Genomic DNA, 26,763 nt, shown 5'->3' with positions numbered 1-26,763 from the left:
GCAGCAGCCGCGAGCCCAGAGTCTGGAGCCGGGTGCCTGTGCCCGGCGGCCGGCGGCGATGAAGGTCTGGAGCTCGGAGCACGTGTTCGGGTGAGGTCGGGCTGCGGGCCACCGTGGGGTGTCGGCCGGCGCTGGCTTCTGCCCCCGCACCGCTGGGGGAGGCCTAGAAAGGCCGTACCGCAGACCCGGCCCCTCGCCAAGCCTTACCATCCTGGCAGGAATCGTTCCCAGATCGCGGCCTCGCCCTTCTAAAGAGGCTCAAGCTATCCCTTCGAGGGATGTCGCCCGGTAGCGAGACGGCAAAGCGGTGCTGTGCAGGCGCCACCTGACCGCTGGGGGCCGTGGTGGGATTACCGAAGCGCTGGGGAGGGGGTCGGCCTTTCCTTTCCCGGCCCAAGGAGGGCGGAGCCGCGGGGATGCATCTCCGTTAGCCTCGTAGGGCCGAACGGCTGGGGTCGGGAGCGTCCTCCTCGGCCTGGCGCCCCTGGTGGGGCGGACGGTGCTGGGAGGGGCCCGCAAGGTAACAGTGCGCCCCCCTCAGCCCAGCCAGTCCTGATCTCGCCTACACCCTGTGTACTTGGGGCAAGGTGCGCGGGGTCCTAAGGAGAGCAGAGGCTTGGAGAGCGGCCCAGTCTTTTGCTGAGATTACGCAGTGCAGCTGATCCCCAAATAATAAGCCTGTTTTATGAATGAAGGGTCCACAGCAGCCGAGAAGCTCGGGAGGAAGGCAAATGTGCAGAAGGCACGTGGCGGGCTGTGACATGGGATGCACTTGTGGTTATGGAAGGCCTCCAAGCTAGCATGGAAAACTGGAAGCTGTTTATAAGCCCCCTCGTGACCTAAGTGCTGTCTTTGTCTTAAGTCATTTGTGACACTCTGAAATTATTCTTTAATATTTTTTAAAGGAATATAGATTTTTAAATACCCCGGCCCCACTTACAAAGGCATGGGGGGGGGGGCGGTGAGAGGAAGTCAACTATTATTGAAAAAGAAGTAAAACTGCATGAAATGGAATTGTCATCCTTTGGCCTTTTATAGGGCATAATTATGATAATTTATCAAGAGGTTAAAACTTCTAAATTATTTTTAATGAAATCTTTGGACTTGATGGGATTCGATTTTAGTGTTTATTTTTTGTACAGCTCCTGGCCTTTCTTAGCTAGGGTTTCTTGAGAGAATGACTCCAGAGATTCTTCTCTCAGTTCTCCCAAGGGTGGGACATAACCGGCACCTTCTAGAGGCAGAGGGGAGAAGTTTGGTCATTGCATACTGTGGAGGCCTGGTCAGTGGGGCTGTTTTCTCATGGAATAGTCAACAGGGACTGCTCTAGAAGTTGGTGAAATGTTGGTTGACAAGCGACGTGAATTGTCAGCTCTGAAAAGTGACTATTGATAAAATTCGCCAATTGAAAGTGTATAACTGAACAATTTTTAGTAAATTTAGAGTTGTACAACCAACAACATAGACCAGTTTTCCATCATCCTACAAAGACCCTTCATGCCCATTTGTAGTCCACTACCACCCTTTGCCCCAGGCAACTGCTAGTCTGCTTTCTGTTTCTATAGATTGGCCATAGAAGTAGAATCATACAACACGCAGTCTTTCGTGTCTGCCTTCTTTCACTTAGGGTAACTTTTTTGAGGTTTGTCCCTGCGGTAGCCTGCATCAGTACTTCATTCACTTTGTCTCCCTGGCATGCTGCCAGTGCCTGGCACATAGGTGCTCAGTGAAAGGCTGATGTATCTCATGGAGACAAGATGCCATTTCAAAATGAGGATGGTTACATGCTAAAGGCATTTTAATCAACTCCCAGTCTGTTGTGGACTAGGTGCTGATCCCCTGCCATTTTGAAAAAATATCTGCCCCAGATATTTTCTCAAAAATTAATGAAATGAACACATCATTTCAAGGAAAACAACTGATAGTATTTATTGCCAAAAATAAAATTTGAGTTTCAAGTGAAAATTGGAATTTTTGAAAACCTATATCCACTCCCATGACCTAATGAGCACCCCATACTGTAACCAGGTAAATCCATATATTCCAAATGACCAGTGCAAGATGCCACAAAAATCATACACCAGTGAAAGGCTCATTTAAAGCATAGAAGCTAAAAGCAAAGGGTTGTAATGAAAATTGATAAATGTGGAATGCATCGGGCTGAGGATGATGTTGGGTAGGCCCCTATGGCTGACTGGTTGCCAGTGATGTAGTAATGTGCACTGGACCAGCCCAGCTTTCTGACTGGGCTTATTGTGGAGTTCTCGCCTGGCTTAGTCTTTTAAAATCTCGGATTTATTTTTTTCTTTGAGGATCATAGATCTTTTCTTTCTCTACTTGTTTCTTCATATACGCGTTGTACTGTCAGATGAATATTTGATCAAAAATTAAAAAATTTGCTCTGGAAAGACAAGAAATAATTAGCCACAAAAACTTTTGATCATATCAAGAGTTCTTCTTTTGTACATGTCTCAAAGAAACCCCAGGGACTGCAGATCAGGCACAGCAGAGAGCAATATAAACATACCTATAGAATTGGAGAACTCTGAGAAAGCCACCTGAATTAGTATGTGTTACCTAGACAGGATTTCAGATTGTCGAAATGGTAATTAAAAATATAGAACTGAAAGATAAAGTATAGAAAGGGGCATTTAAAAGTTAATGGGTTTATAAATTTCATCCTCACAGCACTGACTTAGGTTTCAGGTAGACCTATAAAATCTTCAGGAACAGCGAATACAAGATTTCCGGTAGAGATCCGAGGCCATATACGAGGACTGTTGGGAAAAAGTCCAGCCAATGTTAATATAATGAGAATGGTTTTCCTGACATTGATGTAACCTGGCAGCCAAGGAGAGTGGGCTGGAATGCATGTGCATGAATAATGACGACTTCACTTTACTAGTCAGTGGGGGAGGTAGATGTCATTGAGCGAGCCTGAGCACTGTGTGGCCCTCACATTCAAAATGACTGAGCAAGTAGAACAACAAATCTGCATCAAAATTTGTATTAAGCTTGAACATTCTTCTGTGGAAACTATTCAGATGATTCGGAAGGCCACAGCTATGGGCAACTGGTGATTGGCAGCTTCATCACACTAGCACGCCTGTGCATAATGTTTTGTGCAGAGATTTTTGGTGAAACATCTAATCACCCAGGTGACTCAGCCCCCACTACAGCCCAGATTTGGCGCCCTGCAACTTCCGGCTTTTTCCAAAACTAAAATCGCCTTTGAAAGGGAAGATATTTCAGATGTCAGTGAGATTCAGGAAAACATGCCAGGGCAGCTGATGGTGACTGGGAGAACTGTGTCCCAAGGTGCCAACTTTGAAGGGGACTGAGGCCTCATTGTCCTGTGTACAGTGTTTCTTGTATCTTCTTCAATAAATGTCTCTACGTTTCATGTTATGTGGCTGGATACTTTCTGGACAGGCCTCGTCTTCTGAATTCCAACAACTTACCAGGAAAGGTCCCTCTCTGGTAGGTAATGTCTATCTCAGGGAACTGAGGTCTTTGGAGAATGATGCCCTAAAGCAAACCTTCTTTTCAGCTAGAAGCAGGTAAAAGAATGCCCCTCCCCTCACTGCCTTTTTAAAAAAAAAAGAGAGAGAAAGAGAGACATTTAACATTACAGATAAGAGTTGAAGCACCTCCCAGGAGCAGTAGCACTGCCCCCCCCCCCCGCCCCCGCTCCCCACAGGCAGATAACATTATGAATTTGGTGGGTGTCCCTCTGAAGGTATATATATTCCATTTGACTACATTTATGTGTGCTGTGTTTATTTTTTTAACATAGAAATCAGTGACATCTGCTTGGACAGATCTTTTGACAATTTCCCTTTCCTCTTAATAGTATGGTTTTGAGATTGTGTGTGTATGTGTGTGTGTTTGTATACACACACACATATATCATAGCTATATAATACTGCATTGTATGAATGTTAAAATTTATCCTTTCTCTGACTGAAAGGACAATAAATTTCCCCCCTCATTACATATTACACTGCAGTGACCACCTGTGTATATATTTCTGGTCAACTTAACCACGCAGGCCAACAGTTCTCAAACTCTTCAGCCTCAGGACTTTTTTACACTCTTAGAAAATTGGGACCCCAAACAGTTTTTGTTTATGTGAATTATAGGTATCCATATTTACCATATTATTAATTAAAACTGAGAAATTAAAAAATATTTATTAATTCATTAAAATTAATAGTAAACCCATTACATTAACATAGATAACATTTTTATTTTTTAAAAATCCTATATTTTCCAAACTCCCCAAATAAAAAGAGTGATACTATTTCCTTGTGTGTGTGTGTTTTGTTTTGTTTTTGTTTGGGTTTTTTGTTGTTTTTTTTCCTCTTTTCTATAGTGTCTGGCTTAATTGAAGATAGCTTGATACTCATCTGCTTCTGCACTCAGTGTTTTACAATCTGTTGTTTTCATTGAAGTATATGAATAAAACCCAACCTCACACAGTGTGTGAATAAAACCCTATTGGAAAAGGTAGGAATATTTTAAGTTTTTAAAAGTATTTGTGGCTACTTTTGCTACTACAAGAAAATAAGTGGTAGTTTCTCAATGTAGTTACAGTGTAAAATCTGAAACCATAATGACCAGAGTAATTGGTCTGTCCTATGCTTTAAATGAGCCTTTCACTGGTGTATGATTTTTGTGGCATCTCGCACTGGTCATTTGGAATATATGGATTTACCTGGTTACAGTATGGGGTTCTCATTAGGTCATGGGAGTGGATACAGGTTTTCAAAAATTCCAATTTTCACTTGAAACTCAAATTTTATTTTTGGCAATAAATACTATCAGTTGTTTTCCTTGAAATGATGTGTTCATTTCATTAATTTTTGAGAAAATATCTGTCAGATAACCCAGACTAAATAACCAAAGTTTGTCCCTGAGTTGTTTCAAGTAGATGTGATGGGTGTGGAAAGAAGCAACCAGCTGGGTCCACCACCCAAACAGCTGCCCAGCGCTTCGCCGGCCTCTGTAAACCTCTGTGCACAGCAGAAGCACTCCCTGCGTTCTTCCTATGACCTTTTATGTCTTGTGTTTGTGCCTACTATGATTCCTTTTCAGGGCTTGCTGAAGATGGTGGTATATAGGCTGAATTGGCAAGGGTTGCTGAGGTTTATTGGGATTTATTGGTTACAGAACAGACTCCTTTAGAGGGACATAAAGCACCATCAAGTCCTTTGAGTTTTAGGCTGTCGCTAGTAGTCCCTGGTGAATAATTTTGTTATATAAGTTAAGGCTTAGGGCCAAGCGTAGTGGGGTATCTAATCCTAGTTTGGGCCCTAGCCATGATGTGGTTAAAATTAATGAGAAGGGGACTCAGGAAATCAAATGAGTAATTTTACTATTTCATCATGGATGTCTTTTTATTTTTAAAAATGTTATTTATTTATTTTTAGAGAGAGGGGAAGGGAGGGAGAGAAACATCTATGTGAGAGAGGAACATCCATCAGCTGCCTCTTGCACATTCCCCGACCAGGAACCAAGCCTGCAACCCAGGCATGTGCCCCAACCAGGAATCGAACCTGCGACCCTTCGCTTTGTGGGATGACATCCAATCAACTGAGCCACACCAGTCAGAGCATCATCATGGATACTCTTGAGAAGCACCCATGTGGCTTTCCTGTGTGCACAGCAGTGAGCAGTGACCACAAGTGTGGTTTGAGGCCCTGACTTTAATTCGTGGAGAGAGACCAGCAGTTTTACTTGCCACCACTTTTGAAGTGTAAATGTCGGTAGGATGAAAAAGACCAATCATGTCTTAGTTGAACTACGAAACAGTTCTGACCTTGCAGAAAGGGTATGGGAGCCTCTGGGTATGTGGACCACACTCGGAACCGCTGGTCTGGGCCCAGCGTCACTTTGGGTAGGGAGCAGGAGCGCTGCCTTGTTTGTGGCTGCCTTCATCCCTTTTGTTTTTTAAACTTGCTATCATGGAAATTTCAAAATTATGAAAAATTAGAGACTCGAATGCCCTGGCTGGGTGGCTCAGTTGCTTGGAGCATCATCCCATGCACCAAAAGGTTGAGGGTTTGATCACCTGTCAGGGCACATACCTAGGTTGTGGGTTGCATTCCTGGTTGGGGGTGTATGGAAGGCAACTGATTGAAGTTTCTCTCACATCGATGTTCCTCTTTGTCTCTCTTTCTCACTCTTTAAAATCAATAAACATTCTTGGGTGAGGATTTAAAATAAAAAGTGGAGACTAGAATAGTGAGTGCCTAGTGCCGTCTTCCAGGTTGACATTCTGTCTCTCACAGCCAGTCTGGTTTCATGTGTCCCTCCCCACTGTCCCTTCCTTCAGTTTATTTTAGGCAAATCCCATACAGCCTATAATTTCATATCACTTCATGTTTCTGACACCCTCACTGTGCATAGAGAGAGCCTTGGTTATTCCTTCCCACTTCCCAGTGTGGGAAGGGAGTGAATCCTCCCACTGTCCTGGCACCAGCTTGCTCCATGTAGCTGCCTTGCAGAGGGGCATAGAGGCTTCCTGTGCCCCTGGCGGAATGGGAGGGGTTCCCACCCCGTCATGGCGACTGTGAGCCATGACCACAGGCTGTTGCTCATAAACTTAGTCAGCATTTCCTGGTATGCCTAACCCAGGCAGCTGAGAGTGCTGACGGGGAGGTGGGTCATGCTTTCTTGCTCTCTCTCGGGAAACTGCACTCTGGGGCCTGTGCCGACTTCTGTCACCAGCGGCCTTGTCTTCCCATTCTCTGCCATCCTCTCCAACACTCGATGTGTCCAGACTTTGGGTTTTGCCAGTTGAATGAGTGTCAGCTATTTTTCTTTTTAAAAAGATTTTATTTATTTTTAGAAAGAGGGGAAGGGAGGGAGAAAGAAAGGGAGAGAAACATGGATGTGACAGAGAAACATTGATTGGTTGCCTTTCGCACACCTCCCGTCGGGGACCTGGCCTGCAACCCAGGCATGTGCCCTGACTGGGAATCACACTGGCAGCCTTTTGATGCGCAGGCCACTGCTCCATCCACGGAGCCACACCAGCCAGGGCTCAGCTACTTTCTTTAACCAAGAAGTGTGTGATACTGACTTCTGTACTTTGTTATTTTAAAAATTTATTACGTTTACCCTTTCCTCCATTGTTCTGTTGATGTCTATATTAACTTGTGGGGTCACCCTGCTGTAATTAGTGGACTTGTTTATGTGAGTATATTAAGCAGGCTGTATTTAGTTTAAATCATTAGCTAACAGATTCAAGGTTTCTAAATAAAAGAAACGTATGTGGGAGATATGCCTAATATAAATATTTCTTCAATTTGTAGGTGGTTTTAAGTAATTTTAGAAGGCATAGCCTGTTCTGTTTAAAGTAATGGTTTTTATGAGAACAACCCTTCGGAACTTGACTTACAAGGCCCACAGGTCATTTTGCTGAGAAAGCCTGCCTGTCTGTGGAACTAGGACCCCTTCTGCTTTCACGTTATCTCTAGATTCTCCTTCGTCCCCAAGATCTTGGATTGGCCATGTACCTGACAGTTCTTCCTCAGAGAAGAAAGGGCTTACTCTCTGTATCCTGTAGAATCATCTGGACCAGCCAGATCTCAGCTCCTTCATCTCTTTATGCTAAAGCCAGTGGGTGCATCAATTTAGTGACATGATTTCATGGTTTATAAAAGTGTTTCTTTATTAAAGAAAGGGAATTCTAGACCAGGCCCTGACAACTTAGAAGCCATGGAATGTAATGGAAAGAATATAAGGTAGGGAGCTGGAAGACCTTGTTCTAGGCACTGCTGTTAACTTTTTTACCTGGGACAAGAGTTTTATGAGGATAAAATAGATTAATGGTCAATAAATTATACTGTCTAAAAAGGATTATCAAATATGGAACAAGACCCTTCAATATGTTTATAATCTTTAATATTTGATTTAGTAACTTCATTTGTAGGAATTTATCCTAAGGAAAAATTAGGTATATTGAAAGACCAGTGTAGACAAATGTTCACTACTATCTTTATTTTACAGTGCAAAATTGGAAGCAATCTAAATAACGTACCATTGAGGAATGGCTAAATATAAATATCCACAAGATGACACATTATGCAGCTATTTATAATCACATACCTGAAAATAGCTTTATGATATAGAAAAGTGTTTATCATTTAAATATAAAAAGCAAATGATAAGTCCATGTATCGAACAGGATCCCAGTTTAATTTTTTTAAAGTGTGTGTACATGTGCATGTGTGCACAGAGGCCGAGTTCTTGAGTCAGGGCTGTGTCTGCAGATGTTCTTCAAACATGTTTGGGTACATCTGGGAAAAATGGTGGTGTCGTTGAGACGCACCTATGTTTGCACAAGGCTCAAATGCCTCCTGGAAGCACACACATCGGGAAGGAAGGAAGAAATAGGACATTAAGTGCTGTGGGGGGAAGGTTCAACCTGAATACACCACAATGGCAGCTGACTGGGCTCCACCAGCCTTGTGTCTGAGGTTTTAAGCCTAAATAAGTACAGAGATTGGGAAAGCAGTGGGGCAGCGAGTACCTGACCTGGGACCTCAGATGGCAAGAAACATATTGGGGACACAGGTATCCATCCCCTCACCTCAAGGGCTCAGAGCCAGAGAAAGAATGGTGGCATCTTGCAAGGGGAAGCCTCAGGGTCAGCACAGGAACACCTGAGTCTCCCACGCAAATGCCTATGTTTATAACCAGAACAATGTGTGGTCTCTTCAACTTACATACCATTTAGAAGTTGAAACAGAGTAGTTGCTTCTTCATAGCACATCAGTAGCTGGGAGCAGTAGCTTGTTCTAGATATGCATAAGGCAGGCATGTTTGCTCTCATGGTGTCAAGCTGCTAGGTGTTGAGGACGTCTCTTAGGACAAGAAGCCTAAGTCAGTCACAGCCAAGCCTCTGTGTGCTGCAGCAGTGAAGGCAAGAGTCAAAAATGGTGCCAACTCCCTAGTGTTTTATCACCTCCATGGAACAGCAGGGGAGGGCAGGTGACAGGCAGGGGATGGGGATAAATGTCTCACTGCCCAGTAGCCGCAAACTAAAGCATTTACCTCTTTATGAACTGGAGGGAGGGCAAAGCGGGAGGCAGAAGTGCAGAGACAGGGCAAGTGCTGAGCCACAGGGAAGGAACGTGCCTCAGCCAAGGGCCTCCAGCGGTGAGGAAGCCTCTGCGTGGAGCCTCCTGGACTAGAATAGAACTGTGGACGTGCTGAGTGTAGCTGCCAGGGCCCAAGTTCTTGTTTGTGCCCCAGGTCCCTAGCAAAGCCTGGTGGCAAAGCCTTCTGACTGCCTGAGGTCAGCTCAGAAGGATCACAGAATCCAGGATTTGGGTCTGGAGCTGAACTCCTCAGATATATTTGTTTGACTAAAACCAAAAGAAAAAGCTTTTTTTTCTTTTTTTCATTTCACACTGTGGCACACAGCATCTCTGGCTCCCAGTGCCACCCTGGCACACTTTACAAATCACAGGGATTGCTTGCTTATGCTGGGTGATTGTATTTTCCCTCCAGCCACCCTTGGGACACGGTCATCAAAGCTGCTATGAGAAAGTACCCAAATCCGATGAACCCCTGTGTCGTGGGAGTTGATGTGCTGGAGCGCAGTGTGGACGGCAGCGGCCGGCTTCACAGCCACCGCCTCCTCAGCACTGAGTGGGGGCTGCCCGGCCTCGTGAGAGCGGTGAGCCCGAAGCTGCCTGCCCTGCTGGTACCTGCCCTGCCCCACTATACCTGCACCACACAGCTGGTACCTGCTTTGCTCCCACTACACCTGCATCACTCTGGCTATACCTGCTTTGCCCGGGCTGGAGCCCATCTGCAGGAAATGACAAACTTCCGTTAGACCCAGAGCATCCACTCTGCATTTCTTGGAAGCCCAAGAGATGATCTGTTTCTCTGTAAACTTCATTAAACTCTCCATCTCCATGGGTCCTGACATATCTGACAGATGTCATGGCTCCCACACCCTAAGCGTCCCCCATCCCCTCACCCCCTACCAAGTCTTCTCCTGTGTCACTCCGCAGCGTTGGATCTGTTTGCTCAGGCTGCCATAATAAAATACCACAGCTTGGGGGCTTAAATCACAGACATTTATTTTCTTTCTGTTTTGGAGGCCGGAAGTCTGAGAGCAAGATGCCAGCAGGGTGTTTTCCTCTGAGAACCATGAGGGATGGGTCTGTTTCAGCCTCTCGGCTCACAGACGGGCTGCCCCCCCACCCCCCGCCCGTACCTCCTCACATAGTTGCCCTCCTTCCAACCCCCGAACTCTGCGTGGCACCATCCCTCCCTCCCTCCCTCCCGGGCCTGCTTCTGGCAGAGGGGCCTTTCCTGCACTCTTGCTAACCCCCAACCTGTTTTTTTTTTTTTTAATCAAAGCATTTATTACTGTCATACTCAATTTTACTTGAATTCATTCATTTATTCAATGTCCGTCCCACCTGCTAGAACAGGAACCCGGAGCTGCTGAAAGGGCCTGCTCATCGCTGTGCCCCCAGCTGTGTAGATAAGTGAATTAGTAAATGAAATGGTATTTAGTGTTTAATGCTACAAAATGAAATTTTAACACATCGTTATGCTAGTTTTGCTTTGTTTTTTAGATTTTGGGAACCACTAGGACTTTGACATACATCAAAGAACATTCTGTTGTGGATCCAGTGGAAAAGAAAATGGAACTTTGCTCCACTAATGTAAGCGATGGTCTAAGATGAGAAAGGTGCTTGGTGTGTCTTGGTGATGGTGTGTAATGGCTTCATTAGTTTTATTTCCAGCCCATCTTTGGTCTAAGTGACCGTTTATTTTTAATAGGCTGAATTTATTTAGTAGTATTTTACTTGTCTTTTTATTCCAGTACAATAAATGTATAGAAAAATGCACATAATGATGAATTGTGAAAGATTGAACACACCTATGTAACCTGCAGACAGATCAGGGGGCAGAAGGTGAGGAGCCGCCACGCCTCCCCATCCCCCGCCTTTGCTCCTTCCTAGGATTTCCACCCCCACACCCAGGATAACTGCTATCCCAACTTCCTTTAGCAGAGGTGATTTTTAGCAGTAATTTTATTTTATTTTTCTTTGAATTTAGCAGTAATTTAAAAGCAACTTACTTCCTTTACTCCCTCTCATTTCTCTCAATTAAAACAATTCATATGGCCTATTGCACATTCATAAAACATGTTGGGGAGAATGCATGGGCCGGGAACATGGTTTACTTTATAAAACCTCACTGTGTGGATCTTCACTGTGTGCTGCAAGATTAGGCTCTGAACCACTTGCCGTTTTTGGCACACCATCTGTGACCTTTGCCCATGGCCCCCTTCCCTTGTCCCAGGCAGCCCTTCTTTGTAAGTCACAGGGAGCCTTGCAGGTGTTCTCTGGCCTTCCGCCACTCCTTAAAATTTACGTAATATGTTTTCTCTCCTCTTCTTGGAAAATTCCATTTTTGTCCTTCACAAAACTTGGTTTTCAGTAAAGAAGGATTGTCCATGCTACAGTGAGGTCTAGTGGAAAGGGAATAGGGTATGGAGTAGGACAATTGTGAACCTATGTCCTGAAATTATCACTGAATAGTTGTATGACTGCATATGCTCCTTATTAACCTTTTCTGGATCTCACATTCCTTGTCTCAAAAAAAAAAACAAACCAAAAAACCCCAACAGAACAAATCTCATAATGTTGTTATGAGGATTAATGAATGAAAATAAGGTTTATGAAGATTAATGAATGAAAATACCAAGCCTGGCATAAAAATATTGCACATAAAATGACAATACCTAACCTGAGTTTAATTGTTAATGTTGTTAAATATTTCCAAACACTGTAATAACTAACTAATGGGACTCTTGATTACTTTGCACTTAACAGGAGTAAAAAGATTTCCCAGATAACCATTTTGCCAGAACAGTGAGGCCAGGCAGGGGAGTTCAGTGGAAGATTATTACATGAGCCAAAAAAACAAGTGCTTTAAGTTTATTAGTACCAGAAGACTATATTGCTTTTGACCACTTAAAATTTTTTAAAAAAATTGTCTTATATTGGAATTGGCTCTTTGCTAAGAGAGTATGTTGGGTTTAACAAGGATAAAATTCCATTGGCCAATGTGGCAGCCACGTGTGGCTATTTCCATTTAAATTAATTAGGATTAAGTAGAATTAAAAAATAATTGCCTCAGTCACACTAGCCACATTTCAAGCGTTCATTAGTCACACACGTTTACTGGCTTCAATAATGAACAGCACAGATATAGGACATTTCTAACATTACTGAAAATTTTGCGGGACAAAGCTCTTGTAGAGCTCCAGTTTTTAAATAGGTTTTAATAGAAAATATTAAAAGTGTACATGAGTGGCTACTTGGTTTGCAGGAGACTGCACTGGAGCAGACAACACCTATACAGCTTTGCTGTCAGTCTGTGCGGATTTAAGGCTCTGCCCTGTGAACCCCCAGGACACAGTGTCCCAAAGCCAGAGTCTGCCACTGGTGGGTGGGAAGCTTCCTGCTTGTTCACCTGCTTGCTAGTCCATGAATATTTTGTCCTTTTCTGCTGAGGGTTTGGCAGTTTGAAAATATAGGTCCCCCCCAGTATCCGAAGGCAGAAAGTTCCTATGAAACCTTAGGTAAGCCGAAGTGATATAAAGTGGAGAAGCGATTTACTTTAGGACACATCTTGGTAACGATGCACAAAATAAATGGAGATGAAGCACAGATGCTCACAGACACAGTTCGCAGCTGTGGGGCTTGATGCTGAGATGCTGAGTGTGGTTCCCGGGGAAGGAGCTTGGAGGGGCTGCTCTCGCTGCTTGGGGTGCGCACTGCCTCTTTGACGACTCGCTGCAAAACAAATGCTGAACGCTGTTTTTGCTTTTCATCTTCTTTCATAAAAGCAAAGATCCTCTTCAGATTTCTTTCAGTTAGCAAAAACGGGGACTAATGTAGGTCTTTCCTGAAAGCAAAGTAGAATACGCAAGCTTTCAAAAAGTGGGGACACGTGTCCCTTGACGGCCAGGCCCAGCTCAGGTTTGGGTGAGGTGGAGAAAGGGCATGTGGCAGTCACCAGGAACAGGAGCCAGGACATGGTTTCCCCAGGACTTAACGTGCCTTCTGGGCCTAAATGTTTCTCCTGTTCTGGCTTCAGTAAGTGTTGATTTGGGGATGGGAGAGTGTGGGCAGATGGTTTGGAAAGAAATGCAAGACAAGTAGAACCTAAAGCCATTGTTCCTTTTTTTAAGATCACACTCACAAACTTGGTGTCGGTGAAGGAGAGGTTGGTGTACACACCCCATCCAGAGAACCCTGAAATGTACGTGGTCTCCCCCTGGCATTGACATGTTGAACTCCAAGGTCAGGGCGGGGTGGAGCCTCCCCGCTCTTAGGGCTGCTCAGCCTTTTACTGCTTGCTCTTCTGTAGGACTGTGCTCACACAAGAAGCCATCATCAGTGTGAAGGGGATCAGCTTTGGCAGCTATCTGGAAAGTTTAATGGCCAGCACAATATCATCTAATGCAAAGAAGGTATGGATCTCAGTTTGGGTCCCGTGTGTGCTGTAGCTGGTAAGTGCCAGAATAAGCAGGTGACAGGTGTGGTCCTATAAGTCCGTAAGTGCTGGGCCCTCTGTCTAGTTGAGCTTGTAATGCCATAGCATGTTCCACATTTACATTCAAAACCAGAAGCAAAGGAGACCATCCGAGAGAAAAGTGCAGGATAAACTCAGGTGAGGCAAAGAGCCAAAATGTCATAGGCTCAGTTAATACAACAAACCCCACACATCAAAAAGATGTATTTGCATTGTCAGGCAGGATATTCGGATTTTTCATACTTAATAGGCATTATGTGGCTTTGGCCAAACCTCTCCATTTGCAAAGTTTCCCTGGAGCCAGCTGCCATTCTCTGCAGGATTGGGAAGTGAGCGTTGGTCGGGGTGAGACAAGAAAGGACCCAGCCAGGAGGCTGTCCTCCCCAGGGTCCCTGGGAGAGGGCTCAGCCTTAGCAAGGCAGACTACTCACGGAATCCAGATTGCCCTCTCCAGCAGAGTTGTTGAAGAGAGCTTGGGTATGTGCAAGTTCAAGGTAATGCCACTCCCTAGAGCAGGGCCTTGGCTTTTTACCTTAGCTCCCCTCAGAGGCTCCTGTCTTCCCTAGGCTGTCCTTGCTTTGGTCCCTCACCTGGCTTTTCCCCTCCCCTTTTCTCCTTTTTTGGGGAAGCCATATTTCCCTTCCTACCATACTTAAGTCACAATTTAGTGAAAAACCACTTACGGCTTGCATTTAGTCTAGGAGAGCCAGTCTGCCCCCATTGTTTAGAAAAATCCAATTTGAAAATGCATGCAGTAGCTTAGCTCAGTTCAGGGGAGGCAGGGGAACCACAGTGCCTGAAGCTTCACGCCGTTGTCTCCACTGTGAGTCCTCCAGGAAAGAGACAGAACCTTACTGACGGTGTGTGTGTCCAGGAGGAGCCGAATACTGGATGAAGCCAAACTTCAGACCTTTGAGAAAAATTAGGATAAACACAGTGCAGCCAAGTAAAATTCCTTTATTCGCTTATCTTAGGGGTTATTGTGCGGAAGGCCTGATAGAGACTCAGTCCTCCCTCTTGCTATAGTTATAATTTGACAGCATCCCTGGTCAGTTGGGGAGATGCCTGGGACAGCTGGTAGCCTGAGGGTGGGCACAGGAGACGGAGACGGAGATGGAGAGGCAGGTCATCCAGGGGTTCAGGAGCCTCAACTTAGGGACAATGCATGAAGGCCATGAGGGTGGCTGCTGTTCCCCTCGTCCTGCACTCAAGAAGTGACGGTGTGGGTTGGGGTGCCAGCATCAGTACAGCTCAACCTGATGCAAGAATTTTAGACAGAATACATACCATGTTATTTCTGAACTTGAGAAACAGCCTGCTTACAGTGAAAGATTGCTCACGAATGGTTACTGCTGTATCTTTAAAATTGCTATACTGTCCTTCTGCCATTTAAATTACAGGCTTATAGCTGCCATCTGCAGTGAGAGGCAGATTTCTTACACCATGTTGAATCCTTCCTTCTGTGTTGCTCCAGGGGTGGGCTGCTATTGAGTGGATAATTGAAAATTCTGAAAGCGCTGTGAGCTAACGGGGTCTGCACCTGCACCTTGTGATGAACTGTGGTAACTACATTATTCTTTACCCTGGTAGAGAATTGAACAACTTGCTAACCTCGTGCATGGTGTGCAGTGCTGGAAGGGTGTATATGAGATGGAGCTGCATGCAAATCTCCAGCTCTGTGCTCCATAGTATCTTCTGTAGAGAGAAAATCACTAGGTTCATCTTCTTCCTAATTCATCTCCTTGTTTCATGGCAGGATTTATTTTCAAGGGAAACCCGAATGCTTGTTATCTTGTCTCTAATGAAGTACTTGGTCACCTTTCCTACAACTTGTACATAATAAAGGGTGTTCATTATTAGGTCCAGACAGTGTTAGAGGCTGAGATAATGGCAGGACTTTCTCATTTGGAGTAGGATTTAAGTATTTGCACACATTCTCATGCAGACTACTTTGTCCTTGCACCAATGCTGCGAGAAAGTTGGCCCACCTCCTTGCTCCCTCAGGCCAGCACCTGACCATTTCCTTTTAGTGGCCAAAGCCATTTTTAGCACCTCCTTGAGCTACACAAACATCCCTTGGTTCCTTAGGTCAGCAGTGGCTGGACTATCAGAACTGATTTGACACTTCAGTGATCTTTCTACCTCATAGGAAAGTCTGAGTTTCCTGCTGTCTCTGTTCAGGAAATCCTTACTGTCCTGCCTTGAAACTCCTCACCTTGTTGACTTTCTTGCTTTGCTGATCTGGGCCTCACTTCCCACGGTCAGTCTGGCTGGCTGCTGCCAGCAGCATCTGAGTACACATTTGGTGCCTCAGTCAGCAAATGAGAGCCGCAGGGTTCGGGCTTCTTTAAGAACTTGCTGATTTTTCTTAAGTCATTGACGTTTAGGTTTGCCAGACATCTTCACCTTGAAGCCAAAGTCATGGTCTGTGGCCGCCTCTCTCTTCTTCCCTGGAGGCACCACTGAGGCGACCACACGTGGAGGGCCTGCCCACAGGGGGAGCACGGTGTGAGTGGGCAGTGTTGTGTGTGCGATGGGGTCACTTTCCGTTGTGGCTTCTGTCACATTCAGTTTCCTCATACTAATCTGCCTCAATCTTTAATCAGATGCCTCACCTGAAAAATCAAAGAGGAAAGAAAGAGAGAAAAAAGAAAGGAAGAAAAAAGCGAATCCTGAATACGGTTCAACAGCCCAGTCTGGGAGAGGTGTGGAATCTCCTGGAACCTGCTGCCTGCCCACTCACAGCTTCCGCCAGGTTCCTCGTGATGACCTCCCAGGACAGAAGGTCCAGCCGAGGCGCAGGTACAGTGCTGGGCCATTGTAGAGTGAGACCCAGAGGAAGAAGACCTCGGACAGGAGAAAGACAAGGACCATGAAGCTGACACTTTGTTGTCCTGACTGCTGGGTCATGGTCCTGGGAGCCGGCCCTGCTCAGAGCCCTGTTGCCCCGTGCCAGTGTTTAGTCACATTGTTCTTGTGCCTTGTCTATTTTCTGCATAGCAGCAGCTCCCAGCTCTTTCTGGCCAGTTCTTGGGATCTCACTAAATAGCTTTTCTCTTTTTAGATAACTGCCTGTTTCCTTCCCATGCCTCCTGAATGACAGTCTTTACCACCAGCCTCTTCCCACATATTTGGCTACCATCTGTCATTTGAGATGGTGCCGCCATGTATCCTTCTCTTCCCCTCATCACTGTGCAAAAAAATCTGCACATGCTGCATTAGGGCCTGCCCACCCTCAGTGGTGATGTATGGTTGACAGTACCGTGCGTGAGCTTTCCAGTCAGAGGTAGAATTGGTCAGGAGAGCAAAGCACTCTCCTGGGCCTGCAGCTAGTTTGTCCTGCCATCCTGGGACCAGCGACCCCAAGTGTTGACCTGACCATTGAGACCTGTCCTCAGGGAGAGCCACTTGTTAGGCGGTGGCGGCAGCAGTGCCTGTGGTTTTAAGCATTCTGCTGTCCTGTTAGACTCAAGGTACTTCCAAATTGGGAGTTTTAATTTTCCCATTTTCCAAAGTAACATGTACAGTCTCTTTCAATATGTTGCAAATTATAAAAACTTGAGAGAAGGCCTCCTCCATAAAGGGTGGGTAGAACTGTGTTTCACTATGTTTTATTAGATACTACTTTTTGTTTGATAATAGTACTTCCAATCCAAAATGAAATCACATTTTTATCAGACTGTTGTATGTACACAGTTTAAGGTAAAATAGAGTTAAAAAATTGATGATAAAAGAAAACTTACCCCTTCTTCACAGCAAAGTTCAGCCCTTCTGAGAGGACCCTGAGCTTCTTTGGCAGTTTCTGCCCCTTATTGCTAGATTTCTAAATAAATAAGCATATTGTACTATTTCTTGATTCAGCAATTTTAGATATTATCTGTTGACTTCCTCTTGTGGTGAATTATTATTTTACCTCTCTTACATCTTCTCTCCCTCCCTCATTTCTCCAATATAGCTATATTATAATTTATGGTGAAAAGTACATTCATAGGTTCCGGAATTTTAAAAATACATTACTGTTTTTTATTACCAAGCCAAACCTAAATACCATAATTATGTTTTCTTAATATAACTTTTTCTCCCTTGACTGTAATACTAATGTTATTTTTTTCACCTATTTAATTTATTTTTTAAAAGTCTCTGGCTGAGTCCTACTACACTGTTCATTCACTTTCAACAGAACAGTACCCTAAAACATCATTTTCTGCAAGTCAGATCTTTCAGGTAGGACATCCCTTTCTGATTTCCCTGGTGCTGTCCTTGCTGGAAGCCTGGTCTCCCTGTCCTCTGACCAAGTAGCTGCATGGCTGTCCTCATTCCTGGGCCTTTCCTTGGGCTGCCTTCTTTCCTGGAACCCTGGTCTCCTGGATTGCTTTCCTCCTTTTCTGTCCTATTCTAGATGAGGAGGGACATCTCGTAGTAGCTCCTAAGACTTGGCACATCTGAAAATGTCTCTTCTGTTCTCATGCTTCATTCATAGCTTGGCTGAACTATAGGATTCTAGATAAAAAAATATTTTCACTCTAAATTTTAGAGGCATTGCTCCATTGTTTTGCACTTTGATTCTTGATTCTCTGTGGATTTTTTTTTTCCTCTCTGAATACTTTTAGGATATTTTATCCCTGATGTGAAATTTCATATGGCTAAGTCTGGTTTGAAGTGCTCTTTTAAAATTCACTGTGTTGGCCATGGCTGGTTTGACTCAGTGGATTGAGTGCCAGCCTGCAGACAAAAAGATCACCAGTTCAGTTCCAGGTCAGGGCACATGCCTGGGTTGCGGGCCAGGTCCCCATCTTAGGGAGGCGTGACAGGCAACTGATTGATGTATCTCTCATGCATCGATACTTCTTCCCCTCTCCTTCTCCCTCCCTTCCTAGCTGTCTGAAATAAATAAATAAAATCTCAAAAACCAAATCCACTGTGTTGTATGTGTTAAATTCTTGGTTTTGATGTTGTACTATAATTATGTAAGATATTATTAGGGGGAAGTGGGTGAAGGATACATAGGGCATTCCTGTGCCATCTTTGCAGCTTCCTGTGAATCTATAATAATTGCAAAATTAAAAGTTAAAAAATCTGTCATCACGGAAAATGGCAGAGGTGAATGCTCCAAAAATCAGTCCCTCCAATGAAATGACCAATAAGCTAGTAAAAATGACAGAATCACCTTTGTTTATTAGGTTACTCTGTTCATTAGATTCTACATATGAGTGAAATTATATGGTACTTGCCTTTTTCTGTCTTTTTCCAGACTTAGCACAATACTATCCAGGTCTATCCATGCTATCACAAAGGGTAAGGTTTCCTTTCTTTTTTTTTTAATGGTCAAGTCATATTTCATTGTGTAAATGTACTACAGCTTTTTTATCCATTCATCTACTGATGGGCTCTTGTACTGCTTCCAAATTTTGGCTATTGTAAATAATGCTGCAATGAACATAGGTGTACATATATTATTTCAAATTAGTGTTTCAGGTTTCTTCAGGTATATTTCCAGAAGTGGAATCACTGGGTCATAAGGCAGTTCCATTTTTAATTTTTTGAGGAAACTCCACACTGCTTTGCACAGTGGCTGCACCAGTCTGCATTCCCACCAGCAGTGCAAGAGGATTCCCTTTTTTCCATATCCTCGCCAGCACTTGTTGTTCATTGATTTACTGATGATAGCCATTCTGACAGGTGTGAGATGATACCTTGTGATTTTAGTTTGCATCTCTCTGATAATTAGTGATGTTGAGCATCTTTTCGTATGTCTATTGGCCATCTCTATGTCCTCTCTGAAGCAGTGTCTATTCAGGTCCTTTGCCCATTTTTAAATGAGACTGTTTTCTTGGTGTTGAATTTTATAAGTTCTTTATAAATTTTGGATATTAACGCCTTATCAGTATATCATTGATGAATATTTTCTCCCATTCTGTGGGTTCTCTTTTCATTTTGTTGATGGACTCCTTCATTGTGCAAAAACTTTTTAGTTTGATGTAGTCCCGTTTGTTTATTATTAGTATTTTTTTCATTTTGTTTTTCCTTGGCCAGGATCATATATCAGAAAAAATACTGCCTCTAGAAATGTCCAAGATTTTGCTGCCTATGCTTTCTTCTAGGATATTTATAGTTTCAAGTCTAATATTTAAGTCTTTAACCCATTTTGAGTTTATTCTTGTGTATGGTGTAAGAAGGTGATCTAGTTTCATTTTTTGGTACGTAGCTGTTCAGTTTTCCCAACCAACATCATTGAGTAGACTATATTCCATTGTATGTTTTTGCATCCTTCGTCAAATATTAATTGGCCATAAAGGCATGGATATATTTCTGGGCTCTCTGTTCTGTTCCATTGAGCTATATGTCTGTTTTTATACCAGTATTATGCTCATGCTGTTTTGATTTCTATGGCCTTGTAGTATATAGTTTGATATCAGATAGTGTGATTCCTCCAACTTTGTTCTTTTTCAAGACTGCTGTGGCTATTTGGAGTCTTTTGTAGTTCCATATAACAGAATTAACTTGTAAAATTATGGATTCTAATCAAATCCTTAAACCAGGAGTATTCAAACTTTTGGCATCTCTGGGTCACACTGGAAGAAGGACAGTTGTCTTGGGCAGCATGTTAAACACATTGCAACATGTAATCACAAAAAAAATCTCATAATGTTTTAAGTAAATTTACGATTTTGTATTGGGCCAAATTCATAGCTATCCTGGGATGCACGCGCCCCAAGTGCTGCACGTTGGACGCTCCTGAAACCAATCAGGGAAGCAGTTAATGAATCTTAATTAACCTACCCTGCAGATGTTGAACTTGCCAGTCTTTATAATTATGTGAGCCAGTTCCTTAAAATAAATCTGTGATTCCTTAAAATTAAATCTAGATATACGTGTATGTATGTATAAATACACACATACACATACATATTGGTTCTGTTCCTCTAAAGAGCCCTTAATAATACACTATTGAAACTAAATTGGTATCAATTCAAACTAGATTATATGAATTTAAGATGTTAATTATAGTTACCAGGGTAACCAGTAAGGAAATAAATAAGATATATAGAAAAGGAAACAAAGGGAGAATCAGAAGGGTATACTAGGAAAAAAAACAACAGAAGGCAGTGTGGAAGAATTTAGATACAAAAATTTATGAAATTTTTAGAAAACAAATAGCAAAATGTAAGAAGGTAGTACTTCTTTAGCAGTACTTTAAAGGTAAATCGATTAAGTTCACAAATTAAAAGACAGAAATTGGCAGAATGGATGGAAAAACATGATTATACTATGTATGCTGTCTACAAAAGACTTGCTTTAGATCCAAAGACAAATAGGTTGAAATGTGAAAGGAGGGAAGAAGACATTCCATGCAAATATGAACCCAAAAAGAGCTGGGTGGTCATACTAAGAAAAAAAAGAAACAGACTTTAAGCTCTGGCCAGGTGGCTTATTTGGTTAGACTGTCATCTAATACACCAAAAAGATGTTGGTTTGATCCCTGGTCAGGACACATAACTAGGCTGTGGGTTTGATCCCTGGTTGGGGCATCTATGGGAAGCAACTGACTGATGTTTCTCTCTTACATTAACGTTTCTCTCTCTCTCTCTCTCTCTCTCTCTCTCTCTCTTTCCTTCTGTAAAATCAATAAACATATCCTTGGGTGAAGATTAAAAAAAAACAGACTTTAAGTCAACAATTGTTACAAGAGATGAGGAAGGGCATTATGTATTGATAAAAGGGTTAAATCATCAAGAAAATAAAAGTTATATACACATCAAACGACAGAACCACAAAATATATAAAACAAACATTAACAGAACTGAAGGGAGAAACAGGCAATAGTACAACAGTTGAAGACTTCAGTAATCCACTTTCAGTAATGGATAGAACATCAGACAGAAGATCAATAAGGAAATGAAGGACTTGAACAGTACTATAAACCAACTTGACCTAACAGACATATATAGAACAGCCCACCCAATAACAGTAGAATATACATTTTTCTCAAAAGCACATGGAATATTCTCCAAGATAGACCATATATGTGTTAGGCCAAAAACAAATTTCAATGAATTTAAGAAGACTTAAATCATACAAAGTATCTTTTGTCATTACAATGAAATGAGATTAGAAATCAATAGAATAAGGAAGACTGAAAAATTCACAAGTATATGGAATTTAACATGCTTCTAACAACTAGTGAGTCAAAGAAGAAATTGCAAGTGAAATTATAAAATATTTTGAGATGAATAAAAATGAAAACACAACATGTGAATACACAGGAGATGCAGTGAGAGCAGTGACCAGAGGGAAATTCATAATTAAAAAACACCTGCATTAAAGAAGAGGGTCCTGGCTGGTGTGGCTCAGTGGATTGAGTGCTAGCCTGCAAACCGAGAGGCTATCAGTTCAATTCCCAGGCAGGGCACCTGCAGGCCAGATCCCCAGTAGGGGGTGAGCAAAAGACAACCAATCCATGTATCTCTCTCACATTGAGGTTTCTCTCCCTCTCTCTCTCTAAAAAGTAAATCTTTTCTTAAAAAAGAGGAAAGATCTCAAATCATTAATCTGACTTAAAAAAAAAAACTAATGGTTTACAGAAGGAAGAAATAAACATTAGAAATAAGATAAAATAGAGACTAGAAAAACAATAGAATTTTTGAAACCAAAAGTTTTTCCATTGAAAAAAATCAGCAAAACTGACAAACCTTTACTTAAACTGACCAAGAAAATAAAAGAATTCGAAATAAAAAAAACAGAAACGAAAGGGGGTGCATTTCTGTGAACAATTATACACTAGCAAATAAGTAACCTAGATGAGATAAATTCCTGGAACACAAATTACCAAAAGTGATTCAAGAAGTAGAAAATCTGTTCTGATGGTGTGGCTCGGTTGGTTGGGTGTCATCCTACAAAGCAAAAGGTTATCAGTTCACTTGCTGGTCGGGGCACATGCCTGGACTGTGGGTTTGTTTCTGGTTAGGGCATGTGATCAAGGTTTCTGCCTCATAGCAATGTTAATCTTCCTCTCTTTCTTTCTCTCTTCCCCTCTCTCTGAAAATAAATAAAATATTTTTTTTAATAAAAGAAAAAAAAGAAAATCTCAAAACATTCTACGAATCCATGCAATCCCTATCAAAGTTCCTGCACTTTCCCCCTCCCCCAGAAATAGAAATACCAATCCTTGGACTTCTGGTCAAGATGGTGGTGTAGGCAAACATTGCTCATCTCTTCACATAACCAGATCAAAATTACAACTAAAATATAGAACCACCATCGCTCAGGAATGTCAGAAATTGAGCTGACTGGCAATACACTATGGAATTAAGAAAACCACATCCATCTATATAACAGGACACAGCCAGGGCCTCCCCAAAGGGGATTTGTAATGGGGTCCAGAAATTGTTGTGTCCAAGGAAAATATAGAATATTCTTACCTCCCCCTTAAGGTGGGCTGCCATGGGGGATGGGAGACAGGGAACAGGGCCATTGAGTCATTTTGCATGTCAATAACAGGCTGAGAGCCATTGAGAGCTACTTTACATGTTAGGAGGATAGCTTCGTATTTCATATGCAAAGATGGTTATTTTGCCTATTAACAAGGCTAACCAGGAAGGTTTGCATAACTTTAACCCAGGAGGGAACTGGGAAGCCACTCGCTGGTTTAGAGCGCCTGCCTCTGGAGTCAGAAATGGGGTTGCAGGGGAGGATTTGCACAGGGGTTTTAAAACCCAGGCATGGCAGCCATGCTAGAGGCTTTTTGAGCATGTGGCTTAAGAAGCAGAATGTAACTGAGAAGAGGCCACAGGGCCTGCGAGAAAGAGAGAATGGGACACAGACTCCGGGGAACAATGTGAAGACCATGCGGGAAGGAAAGGGGAGAAAGGACTCTTGTTAGCGGGCCATGAGAAGCTGCTATGCGGTTCTGAATTAAGAACTGGAGATCATGGCGATGCAGCATATGGTGCTGGGAACTGTGAGGGGCCTGCCTGGCCGAGCTCCGGACTTCTGTTCTTTTTCTTCTCAAGGATGGTACCCCTGACTGGCCTGACTGGCCTTACTGGGCAAAGAGGGGGAAGGCAGGACTGTGTGTTGGTGGTTGTTTTAAAGAGATTTTGAGATTTTAACAGCAACATTTAGCCATTATTAAAAACTTGTATAACTTTTGAATAAATAGTTCCTTGTCTTTTTACTAAACTCTGCCATTGAGAGCCATAATTTCAAGGGCAGTGGGCAAAGAATCTAGAACCAAGGGACCCTGGGAAAGGAGGGAGTGTTTTTCGGTAATAATATCTGGGCACCAACCCCCTGCCATGGGTCCATTATTTGGTAACACGTCCAGACTGGTAGGAGGGGCACAGATGCTGAATGGGCTGGTCCAACACCCACGTGTATAAAAATTTGGGAGGGATAGCTCAGGAGTGAGGAGTCCCAGACCCACATCAGGCCCCCCAGCCCAGGATTCCAGTGCCAGCAAGATTAGTCCCCACAACTTCTGGCTGTGAAAACCAGTGGGGGTTGAGTCAGTAGAGGAAAATTCTGAAGCCCCAAGCAGTGCCTCTTAAAGAACCCACATATGGACTCACCTACTCAAACTCACTCCCTCTGAGCTCCAGCACTGGGGTAGCAACTTGAAAGGCACCAGTGGTATATAAAGGGGTACTGGAATGTCTGGCATTATGGTGAGCAGAGGCCATTGTCCCTTTACTAAACCCTCCCCACAGCAAGCTGGTAATCTAGTGCCATATCTGAGACTCCAACATCCAGGTCAACACTGTCCGACCTGCCTAGGAGATTCCCAGAGGCTCTGCCCCACCCAATTTATGGGCCCACCCAAGCTGCTTTTCCATAGGAGTAGCTGGTCTTGGCCCCTAAATCCTATCAAACAAGCAACAGCTGGCTTCAGTGAGCCCTGGCAGCAGCCAGATTAGAGCCACAGCTTGGCTTCACCTGGTAATCTCCAAGCCCAGCACAAGTAGCAGCCATCTCAGATTGCTTTACAGCTCAGGCAGGGTGCCCCAGGCAAAAGCCAGGTTGGAGCTGGCCTTGACCTGTACCACCCAGGAAACCCCAGGACCAATGCACCCAGTGAACAGCTACAAACCACATGGGAGCAGCACCACCCTGCCTCTGCACAGCTGATCCTCCACAGAGGGTGGAGGTTGGTGGTCAGTGGTCACAGCCAGTCCTTGAAGCTGACTGGCCTGAGTAAATCCCTCCCATTGATCTGCCAACAGCAACCAAGACTCAACTACAAGAGAAGGGTATACTCAGCCCACATGAAAGGTGCACCTCAAGGACCGAGCTTGGGTGAAAGGGGAGGCCATGCCACTGGACCCTACAGGACACCTACTACATTAGGACACATTACCAGGACATGGAGTCAAAGAAGCTCTATCTAATACTTAGAAACAAACATAGGGAGGCTGCCAAAACGAGGAGAAAAAGAAACTATGGCCCAAATGAAAGAACAGATCAAAACTCCAGAAAAAGAGCTAAACAAAATAGAGATAAGCAATCTATCAGATGCAGAGTTCAAAACACTGGTTAGAATGGTGCTCAGGGAACTTAGTGAGGACCTTAGCAGCATAAAAAAGACCCAGTCAGAAATGAAGGATACACTAATTGAAATGAACAATTTACAGGGAAACAACATACAAAGGATGAAGCTGAGAATCAAATTAATGTTTTGGCACATAAGGAAGCACAAAACAACCATGCAGAAAGAAGAAAAAAGAATCCAAAAAAAATGAAGATAGTATAAACAGCCTCCAGAACAACTTCAAGAGGTCCAACATTCACATCATAGGGGTTCCAGGAGAAGAGAAAGGGTAAGAAACTGGAAATTTATTTGAAAAAATAGTGAAAGAAAACTTCCCTAATTTGGTGAAAGAAATAGACATGCAAGTCCAGGAAGCACAGAGTCCCAATTTTGATGGATGCAAAGAGGCCCACTCCAAGACACATCATAATTAAAAGGCCAAAGGTTAAAGATAATGAGAGAGTCTTAAAAGCAGCAAGAGAAAAGAAGTTAATTACCAGATGGTTCAGACTGGAGGGGGTAGGGAGAGAATGGGTGAAGAGGTGAGAGGATTAAGAAGTGCAAATAGGTAGTTACAGAATAGCCATGGGGATGTAAAGTACAGTATAGGTAATAGAGTAGCCAAAGAACTTATATGCATGACCCATGGACATGAACAACATGGGGGGATTGTCTGAGGGAGTAGGAGGCGCTGGGTGGAGGCAGGCAAAGGCGGGGCATCAGGACAACTGTAATAGCATTATCAATAAAATATTAAAAAAAGAAAAAACAATCCTCAAATTCATATGGAATTGCAAGGGATCCTGAACAGGCAAAACAATACTGTAATAGAAGAACAAAATTGGAGGGCTCACACTTTCCAATTTCAAAACTTCTTACAAAACTATAGTAATCAAAGCAATGTGGGACTGGCATAAAGACAGACATATGGATCAGTGGAATAATATTAAGAGTGCACAAATAATTCTATTCAACAAGGGTGCCAAAAAAATTCAATGGGGAAAGAATAGTCTCTTCAATGGATGGTGCTGGGACAACTGGATATCTCCCATATAAGAGAGTGAAGTTAAGCCATTACATCACACCAAATACACAAACTAATTCAATATGGGTCAAAGACCTAATTATAAGAGCAAAAACTATAAAACTCCTTGAAGAAAACATAGGGGTAAATATTCCCAATCTTGGGTTTGGCAGTTGATTCTTAGATATAACCATAAAAGCATGAAGAACAACAACAACAAAAAGATAAATTTGACTTTATCAAAATTAAAAACTTTTCTACATCAAAGGACACTATCAGGAAAGTGAACAAACTATAGAATGGGAGAAAAAATTGCAAGTCATATATTTGATAAGGGTCTATTACCCAGAATATATAAAGAACTCTTACAACTCAATGACACAAAGAGAATCCAATGGAAAAATGGGCAGAGGATCTGAATAGACATTTCTCTGAAGAAGATATGGAAAATAACGAGCATTGGCAAAGATGTGGAGAAACTGGAAACTCTGCTCATCCTGGTGGTAATGTAAAATTTTGTAGCCATTCCACTCCTAGTTATATACTAAAAACTATTGAAAACAAGTACCCAAAGACGTGTATAGGACTGTTCATAGGAGCATTCATAATCGAAAAGGGGAACACAACCCAAATG

General features: G+C 43.1%; 2 protein-coding genes across 3 annotated transcripts in view; one reads left to right on the top strand and one right to left on the bottom strand.

Annotated features, from left to right (window-relative positions):
* On the top strand, positions 1-17,624 carry PRELID3A (PRELI domain containing 3A). 2 transcript variants are annotated; one of them, XM_054587333.1, is made up of 7 exons: positions 1-90; positions 9,523-9,691; positions 10,608-10,697; positions 13,238-13,308; positions 13,417-13,519; positions 15,056-15,143; positions 16,188-16,276. In XM_054587333.1, the coding sequence occupies exons 1-6, from the start codon at positions 59-61 to the stop codon at positions 15,107-15,109; spliced, it is 519 nt and encodes a 172-aa protein (XP_054443308.1). In that variant the 5' UTR covers positions 1-58; the 3' UTR covers positions 15,110-15,143; positions 16,188-16,276. The 2 variants fall into 2 exon arrangements, with proteins under 2 accessions (XP_054443308.1, XP_054443307.1); XM_054587332.1 differs by lacking the exon at positions 15,056-15,143 and having other exon boundaries at positions 16,188-17,624.
* A 4,748-nt stretch (positions 17,625-22,372) lies between these two features.
* Positions 22,373-26,763, bottom strand: part of SPIRE1 (spire type actin nucleation factor 1) — a 317,606-nt gene continuing 313,215 nt past the window's right edge. Inside the window, exon 18 of the mRNA XM_054587329.1 lies at positions 22,373-22,617. Within this exon, the coding sequence (XP_054443304.1) occupies positions 22,570-22,617 (48 nt within the window). The 3' untranslated portion in view covers positions 22,373-22,569. The remainder of the gene's footprint in view (positions 22,618-26,763) is intronic.

The sequence above is a fragment of the Pteronotus mesoamericanus genome, unplaced genomic scaffold (genome assembly GCF_021234165.1).
Source record: "Pteronotus mesoamericanus isolate MK-2021 breed Mesoamerican mustached bat unplaced genomic scaffold, CSHL_Meso_final scaffold_118, whole genome shotgun sequence".
Lineage (NCBI taxonomy): Eukaryota > Metazoa > Chordata > Mammalia > Chiroptera > Mormoopidae > Pteronotus > Pteronotus mesoamericanus.
The sequence above is the reverse complement of the archived record's forward strand: the minus strand, read 5'-3'. Positions and strand labels throughout refer to the sequence as shown.